The 9,394-nt window shown below is 39.2% G+C and overlaps 2 protein-coding genes across 2 annotated transcripts in view; one reads left to right on the top strand and one right to left on the bottom strand.

Moving 5' to 3' along the window:
• ogna (osteoglycin, paralog a) overlaps positions 1-9,054 on the top strand; it is a 9,957-nt gene extending 903 nt beyond the window's left edge. The window contains exons 2-6 of the mRNA XM_035662388.1: positions 2,101-2,164; positions 3,419-3,583; positions 5,072-5,274; positions 6,236-6,328; positions 6,543-9,054. Of these exons, the coding sequence (XP_035518281.1) occupies positions 2,101-2,164; positions 3,419-3,583; positions 5,072-5,274; positions 6,236-6,328; positions 6,543-6,713 (696 nt within the window). The 3' untranslated portion in view covers positions 6,714-9,054. The remainder of the gene's footprint in view (positions 1-2,100; positions 2,165-3,418; positions 3,584-5,071; positions 5,275-6,235; positions 6,329-6,542) is intronic.
• cenpp (centromere protein P) overlaps positions 1-9,394 on the bottom strand; it is an 88,964-nt gene that overhangs the window by 66,254 nt on the left and 13,316 nt on the right. The gene's annotated exons all lie outside the window — the stretch shown is intronic.

Raw genomic sequence — 9,394 nt, 5'->3', positions numbered from 1 at the left:
AAACACACAAACACACAAACACACCTTGCTGTGTCTAACTTGTTCTTCCACCAGTCAACCCAAACCCTGAATTGACCACACTAACCCTCAACTAACCACACAAACCTCTTCAAGAAATATTTGGATGAAATAAAACCAGAGTCTGGTCTGGTTTGCCCTTCGGGAATCTCTCGCAGGGAGTGAAAAACCCACAAACAACCCAGAGAATGAGAGGGAATGAAATAAGAATATGGCTATGAAACATAACTTCAGTTTTAATGAGTAAAAACTTAATTTGAGACCAGCTGTTTTTCATACAAGACCCTGTCAGTGCCAGACCCTTCAGGGACAGCACTCATACCTTACTGCTGCTACAATTAACCACAAGCTTCGTTTAGGCTAACTTTTTAATCTGCATTGTGGAAAATTCTGTTTTCTTCCTTTGACTTGTTTTAGGGCTTTAGATGTTTTAGTTCAGAGACTCAACAGCAGGGTTGGTATTTTTTTCAGGGACACTGATTGGTTACGGCCACTTAAACGGACTAAACCCACTCAATGGTGGAGGATAAACTAACCAACCATTAGACCAACATGGATGTAGGATTATAACTTTTATCACTTTACTGGTAGCAGATTAGTTCCCTTCTCTGGTTGAAAAGCCCTCAGATTCATGAGCTTCAGTGGCGAACGTACTGGTGATCTCTTACCCGTCAACCACAGTTCAAAGATTTTAATTTGCCAGGAGCTGTTTACAGGCCCAAAACTCCTCAGGCTGACGGACGAAATTTATCACAAAAGTAGGCTTCTAAAGGCTTCTGGGGTCAGGGGCTAAGCACAAACCAACCTGATTCTCATTGGCTCCTACATTACATCACCACAATATTACACCGGCTTCACTTTACGAAGCCTGCACATGGGTCACTGTAAGTACAAAGACACTAATGAAAACATGAACCAGGCATGGTTACTTATCAACAGCTGAATATCAAGAGGAGCAGTGTTAGTCATCACTCTGGACAAGAATGGAAAACTAAAAAAAGCAACAATGTTCAACACTGCAGCTCACCAATAATTACCTTATCAGTTAAAGCTGCGGACAGTCGTCAGCAGTAACCAGCTGTGGAATATGATGTGGACTGCTACAAAAAGATCTGCCAGCTAGTATAGTCTGGGAATCTGCTCCAGATTGTTGATAATGAGGGCACTGAACAGACTAACCGCAGTACTGTGTCACAAGTCGCAGCCTCCTCATTCATTTCCATCAGACCACTGTGTTCAATACAGAGGCTTCGACTCTGAATGAACAGAATAAACTTTTGTGGAAACATCTTGCAAAAACACACAGCATTGGCCCAATCAAATACATCCAAGCACACATTCCTGGTAAAATATTTTGTAATGGTGTAATTCTACTGATCATCTGGATATTGTGGAAAAGTGATTATTATGAAAAGTCTGTTTGAAAACTTCTGGCTCACAGTATTATAAACTGCTGAACAGTGTTTTGGGGTGAGAACTCATGGATCTGTTACTGAAACTGGACATGTTGGACTGTATTTGCTCTTCTCACCTGTAGTTAAAGCAACACAGCGCCACTATCCCAGACTCTTGTGGGGCTTTTTGGGTCTGAATGCTTACTTAGCCTTTATTTATTAAACCCAACAGAAGTTCTTAATCTCCAATGATTACACTTACGTTACATTACATTCACACCCTTAATCCAAGATTTAATATTGCCACGATCATCATTAGTGTATTTTCCAAATAATCCCGGTCTACATGCCTGCGGCTGTGAGAGAAAATTGTCAAGCTGTTAGTGTAATTTTATTGAGTTCAACCATTAAAATCAAACCTAACCAAAACCTGACCACCTTGTTTAAGTGCACTGGCTGAAGAACAGTTAATTTTGTATTTTATTTTTTACATGCTAGACTCCAGGTTAAGCCAAGCACAATGCAGATATTTATATGATTTCTTTCCATCTTTAATTGGTAATACAAATGTGACACAGTGCAATGTGCTTATATTTCCAAAACTGACCTCCTAACCCTGGCAGTATCAATGTTTTGCACTAGCAAACGAGCTGGCCGGTATATGAACAGGCCATGTTTTCTCCTGCAGAGGGCGCTGCCTCTTGGTGATGAACCTGATGACAGCCCAATCTCAGAGGGAGGAGATGCCACTGGTAAGAGAAAGATCTGTTTAACTTATGAGCACCACAGAAGAACATCAAATTTTAATTATAGACAGAGTTTAAAACTACTCGCCAGTTTAAAGTGTGTTACGTAATATCTATCTCAAAGACGACGTTTGGGGAACTCCTACCCATCAGACTAGTGTGGCCGATTTGTGCTTACCAAAGTTTATAACCAACATGAATACCTGTTCCTTTAGGTTCTGGGGTGACAAGATCTAGAATAAGCTACTTTTGCACATTAAAATAAGTAACCACCACAATTTTAAATAGAGGGTCAAATTATAGAGTATGGAAAACTTGGAAGTATAACCAAACCATCTTAGTTATAATCAGATCAAGTCAAGAAAAGTCAGACCTATTTACAGTGTTGACCAAAGTGCTACAAAGAGATTTAGAGATTTGTAGAAAAAGGGTGGGTCTTTAGCCAGTATTTAAAAGTTGTGATAGATGTTAAAGACCTGACAGTGAGGGATCTACTGTTTAATAATCTGGGAGAATCAATGTAAAAAGTTCAGTCACCTTTGAATTTTGACTGGGAACATGGAATGATAGGAATTATTGATCTGAGGGGTCTGAAAGTAGAACAAGAACTGAGGATATTGGAAATGTAAGCTGGAGCCAGTCCATGCAAATAAATAACTCTCCTTGGGGCTCCTTGGTTTCTCACATGGTAGAGCTGGCGTCCCATGGACCAAGGCTGAGTTCTTGGCTGGCCTCGCTGCTGCATGTTTTGAACTAGCGGCAGGTGAACTAGGGATAACTGACTCCTACATAAAGAGTTAAAGAAGATATGTAGTAAAAGCATATAAGACGGTTTGCTATTTGCTATCAGAATTTTTATTTTTTTACCATAAAATTCTTTCAAACTACACAGGTAAAAAATATGGGTTTGATTGTTGAATTGTTCGGTATTCTGTTGTGTCATATGAAACTAATTAAAGCTGATGAGCCAACTAACTGATTAGTCAATTTATTGTTAAAGTCATTTTCCAAAAAGCCATTTAAAAACATACCCAGTTTCAATCTTCTCAAATTTTCACAGATTCTTTTGGTTTTTTTGTCTTATGTGATAAAGTGGATATATTTGGGGTTTGGTTGGTCAGACAAGACATATTTTGTCAAATGTCAGTCAAAGCTTTCCATCCTGCCTGCAGTAGGTGCCCATTGATATAAATTTAAACAACACTCTAGAGCTTCATTCTGAAGATGGCTTGATGTTTGTGTGATGCCTCTGTGTTGCAGATCTGCCAACCTGCCTACTGTGTGTGTGTCTGACTGGTTCAGTGTACTGTGAGGAGGTCAGTCCAGACATGACCAGTGTTCCCACCCTGCCTAAAGAGACAGCCTACCTGTATGCTCGCTTCAACAAGATCAAAAAGATCAGCACCAAAGACTTTGCTGACATTGGTAAGTCTGGATCACAACCTGTTGATTGTTCAGCCGAGTTTGTCCTGCCACTGTCAAAGACTGAAAGTTGGTGGTGAGGGCTTCGTCAGATTCTTGGTCATGTTCTTTGATTAGATATTTCCTGATTTAAATCTTTTTTTAATACTGCATTTTATTATTTAGAAAATGCCCCTGTAGTAATTTGTGTTGAAGGAGCACTCTACCACTTTTACAGGTGAAGACCAGTTTACTAGTCTTCACTACTAATCAACATATGAAAACAGTTATAATGCCAAACTCACTTGATTGGCTGCACTTTGTCAATTGTATTGATAAACCCAAAGAAACTCTAGTTCACAAACATTCATTTACAATAAAATTTTTAGGGATGCCCCTCTTAATAGGGTCTTGTTCAAACAATTTAGCTGGTTATCTGGTCTATGTCTTGGTCACTGAAAAGTATTACACTGCAAGAAATCTTTTTGCTGGACTACAATCGTCTGCATAGGGACAATAATAATGGGAGAACAATTTGACAGACAGACGTAAATAAATGAGTAACGGAACATTAGAAATGCATACGCTTTCACACAGGTGCTCCGAATGATACCAAGCAATTAACATGCACTCATGCTCTGTGGCATGTATAAAAAGGCTAAGCAGGCAATTATTGTTGAGGCAGGAGCTTCAGTAACAAAAACTACTTGACTGGCTTGTGTTTCATTAGGAACAGTCACAAAAGTGACATCTGCATTTAGAGCTTTTGGAAAGACATCAGTAAATAGGGTTGGTTGTGGTTGAAAGCACACATTTGATGATTGTGATGCTGGTGTGTGAGTGTCACTGCACGATGTGATAAGACTGTGTGAGCAAGAACAGCCCGTCGCCACATAGAGAGGGAATGCTTGACCCCTACAGTGAGGGGATCCAGTGGCTCTGTTATGTTGTGGGGGTAATTTTGCTGACATGGTTTGGGTCAACTTAGAGGGAAGGGTCACTGCAAACCAACAGTAAGTTGTTCTGAGTGATCACCTTTAATCTATGATGAAACATTTCTCTTCTTGGATGACAATTCCCCAATCCGTGGGGTACGAGGGGTCACTGAATGGTTTGAAGTATGAAAATGATGTGAGTTATATCCTATGGCCTTCGCAGTCCAAAACCAATTGAACACCTATGGGAGATTTAGGGCTATAATGTTAGACAGCGCTTTCATCAAAACACCAAATGAGGGTATATCTTCGGGAAGAATGGTGTTGGTGTTCAGCAGAGTTCCACAGACTTGCATTAGAAATAATGCCAAGGAGCACTGAGGCTTTTCTAAATGCCCCTTACTACCACACTTTATGTTGGTTCCTTTAATGTGTCACCTGTCTGGTACTACCCACCTTGTAATGATGCAAAGCTGGTTGAAAATCGGCAAAGTTTCCCTTTAATATAGTGGAATTAAAAATGTGAGACGTCTAAAACGGCTGCAATAACATTTTTTTCCCCCCCATCTATCAACAGTGACCCTGAAGAGGATCGATCTGACGGGGAACCTGATCTCAGAGATTGAAGATGGGGCATTCTCTAAGCTAGCCTTGCTAGAGGAATTGTCCCTGGCTGAAAACAGACTGGTCAAACTTCCAATGCTCCCTGCCAAACTCACATCCTTCAACGCCAACAACAACCTCCTCAAAACCAAGGGTGTCAAAGCTAATGCTTTCAAGGTACACACATCATCACCTCTCCCAAATATTTCAATTAGGAATATCGCAGTCAGATCTAAAGGATGGGGCAAATCAAGGCTTTTTAAAAATGAAGAGAACTGTTTGTCTATCAGTGATCTTCAGAGAGATACAGACGAATTAACAAAAGCTTCAATGATATAGCCAAACTGACAGTGAACCAGCAGTGTAATGCTGAAGATGATGGCAGACTGTCCAAATCCTGTACGGTGTCCTGTGAATCTCTTCTCTGCGCAAATATTAACTTACTACAAGAAACTATTCAACTTCACTTTAGGTTACTGTGCAACATATTATAGAAAACCATTACAGAAACACTTGGAACACTTACATTAGTTAGTTAAACAATTCAACATTTTAGGATATATGCTCATTTTCTTTATCCCAAGAGTGAGATGAGAAGTTTGTGGTTTTAGGGGGAGTTACATGTTTAAATTCTTTCTTGACAGTAATTCCTTCCCTTCAGCTATAGTACCGGTTGCCAGATACGGTTGGTGAGTCTCTGTACAGGAACAATGGTACCATGCCTGGCAACTTTAATGTGATGACAAGACTTCAGGAAGGTGCACACAGTCACTACACTTAGCTGTTCTTTAACACGAAAGAGTTGCAGCTCCTAACTCCCCCTAAAAACCGCAAACTGTTGTTTTGACATTTATGTTTGTGTGCAGATTAAAGAAATGAAAGAAAATAATTAATGAGTCTTTTTTGCTATGGTAACTCACCACATCATGACTCCAGCTTCAGATATCGATCTGTTCATCTCAATCACAAAAGGAAAACAAAAAAGCATATTTCCCCAAATGTTAAGAGATCCAAATAAGTCATATTCACAACTTTACTATTCCCTAAGTATATCTGGTTTATAGCCAAGCATGCTGTGTATACTGCAACTCAACTGAAACTACAGGGTGTCAATGGTGTGAATTTGTTTCTTCAACAGAAAATGACCAAGCTGATCAACCTGTTCCTTGCCGACAACCAGCTGGAAGCTGTTCCACAGATTCCTGACAGCGTTCGGATCATACATTTACAGGTTTGTATTTTACTGCTAAAATATACACAAATAAAAAGGACTTCAGAAATGAGAAGTTTTTGTGTTCTAGAGTTAATTTAAAACAAATGAAATTACTTTTTGCTAAAACTTACCAAGTGAGATTTTAGTCAATATTTTTACCTGATCCTGAGGATTGTTATTTCACCAGCTATTCACTCTGTTACCTTCTCAACACTGTTTCCATTTCCTGCAGAACAACAACATCACAGAGGTCAGCGTGAATACCTTCTGCAGGTCCAATGACACCTACTACCTACGACCAAGCCTCAGTGAGGTCCGTTTGGATGGCAACCCCGTGGTGCTGTCTAAGTACCCTGACAGCTTCACCTGTATGAAGGTCCTGCCTGTCGGACGGTACCGCTGAGGAGGCAGAAACTTTACTGAAGCGCCCTTGTTGCCGATGGAACAGTTTTCCCACAACAGAGTGCTGGGGGGATACCGTGATGTTCTGGATTTTGGGGCACTGGTCCCATGGTGGGGGTAAAGGTGTCAATGTTATAACTTCAGCAAACCTACAAACAACTTGTGACATTGTCAGGTCGAAATGAAACCACTCACTGGACTGAAGGTGTAGAACTGAAGGAGTTTCTCACCTGTGGCCTTCTTCAGTTCTACTGACTGGTGGGGAGAACCAGGCATTTAAACGTCTGCAGGAAGTTTTACATAAAAGTTATTGTCACATGATTTGATGAAAAAACGCCTGAAAAGGGGTGCGAAGGCCTCAATATGCTTCAAACAAACTAGTTTGTCTGAGCACGTCTAAAATCAATGTTTCTACTAGTTATAAATATACTCAATGAAAGGCACGGTGAAAAGCAGTCGTAGCCTTGTGGCAGCATCATGCTGCCACCCTGATCTCTTGCCAACAACCTTGTGTCTCTTGAATCACGTTGTAGTCAAGGCATGTTGACTCGCACAAATGGGGAAAACGGGACACACTTTACGACATTCTCTCTTTAAAGGCATTGATGGTGTTACACTCAGATGTTCACAAGCAAAGTGATGGAAGACCTTGATAAATAAGTTCTACTTTTACACGTGCACACATTTGGCCAATCACTGTATAAAGTGGACGTGTTTGTCCAAGTTATTCAGCACAGCCTTCGATCCAGTCATCAGAAAGGTGGCTTCAGATGACGTTGATAAATCCGACAAACCCTTTCTTTGAAGCATACTGAGGCCTTGACAATGGGACTATAAGTGAGAAATATCCTGACTTAGGCAACCTGTTGAGAACACACCAAAGGTGAGGTTCCCTCTGAATGTCCTTTCCACAGGTGACGTAATTCCAGTAGAACTGATGTAACCCCTTGAATGTGTGGAGAAGCATCAACGCCTCTACAGCAACAGTCCAATTTATTGTTTCATTTTGACCTGACGCTGTACTACCTAGATGAATGAAACTACACAAACTACATTGAACCAACACACACACAGCCACAAGCCAACAGGCCTGCTTAAAACTTTCTGTATCTATTAGTTTAAAACACAACAAATAAGCATTTTGGTGCTATAAGTAGTAAGAAGAAATTTAAATTCAAGATATGACGTTAACCTAGATATCTTTGACGCTTTTTCTGACCTAAAGATCTAACACTACTGTAAAATCTCTATCTAAGATTTTACATTATATTAAATAAATGTTTTAGAATACTAAAACAAGTAATATGTCCAATAGGTGCTTTTAACAGACCAACGTGTTTTTCTAACCTTGAAAAGCCAAGTCACAGTTTTCACCTTGCTCACTGTGGGCGGTCATCAGGAATTTCATTTCATTATATGTATTAATGCTGTTGCATGCTTCATTTTAAACTTTCCAGACTAAAGCTGTAAAGAAAATGGGTTTGTGAGATTTAGGCTGGCTTTGAGGCAACACATTGTGAAATTATTAAGAGTTTAGGAAAGTTTTGTTTGACATACCATCACCATTAAATGAAAACGTCATATTTTTGGTTAAATCACATTCTAATCAAAGTATTTTTGCAGTTAATATTTTATAGAGTCCTGACGACAGTAGGAGAGAAGATGCTACATTTCAGTCATACAAAAGGAATACTTGATACACGCATGCTGATCTGAAGTATTTTTTTCTCCAAGTTAATCTTGTCACATGACTAACTGGAAAAAGTCAAGTACCCTGTGAGCATTCGTCATAACATTAATTGTATGTTGCTTTGAGATTTATTGCATGTCAGACTATTGATCCCAGCTGACTCAGACAGCTGATAAACATTAGATTGTCTTGGAATGCCAGCAGGAATAGTCTGTAAATACTTTTCTCATTGAGTGTTCTCTCAGAAAATGACTAAAAATTAACACTGGGGGTTTTGCTCTGCCATTGTGTGAATTAATTTCACTTTTAATTATTCCATCAAAAATGCCTCTCCATACGGGCAATGGCCATGAAGACTTGTCCGACTGCAGGCTTTCCTAAACATTTTGTGACTTAGCTTCACTTTGGTTTTTAATTTATAGACTCCAGTTGAAGTGAACTGGGGAACAATGTATCTATGAACTATAGTAATGTGAAAGTTACTCCTTTTTATTTTGTCTGCTTTAAAATGTCTTGCTTGTGTCCCTAACACTTCCCTTACACTTTAGAAATTATTACTGATGTGAATAAGACAGTGGTGTACAAGAAGATGTGTATGTGACATGGCTATGTCTTTAAGATATTTTAATAAAGTTCAACTTTTTTAATTAAAGTGTGTTTGGAATTGTAGTTTAAGTCTCATCCACATGTAAGGGATAGAGTTGTTCATATACTACATATAAGTACAGGCAGTATTTTAGGTAGAAAAAAAAGAATAAAGAAACTCCAATTATACTTTATACAGGGGGTATTTTTGGCAGTGGTTGTAGTCATGTTGTAGATGGCGAAGGTTTTGATTTGTAGTTTAGTTTTGGATTACATCTGTTGATAGCAACAACAGGTGTAATCACAACACGCAACCACAACAGTAGATAGATGTTTCATGATCTGGCCGTATGCCTTATTATATTCCCAAAAACTGTGTTATCATTCTTTCATATATATATATATAT

This window comes from Morone saxatilis, unplaced genomic scaffold (genome assembly GCF_004916995.1).
Source record: "Morone saxatilis isolate NCDOM2014 unplaced genomic scaffold, NCSU_SB_2.0 Contig18, whole genome shotgun sequence".
In the NCBI taxonomy this organism is placed as follows: domain Eukaryota; kingdom Metazoa; phylum Chordata; class Actinopteri; family Moronidae; genus Morone; species Morone saxatilis.
Note: the sequence above shows the minus strand (reverse complement) of the source record. Positions and strands in the feature narration are given on the sequence as shown.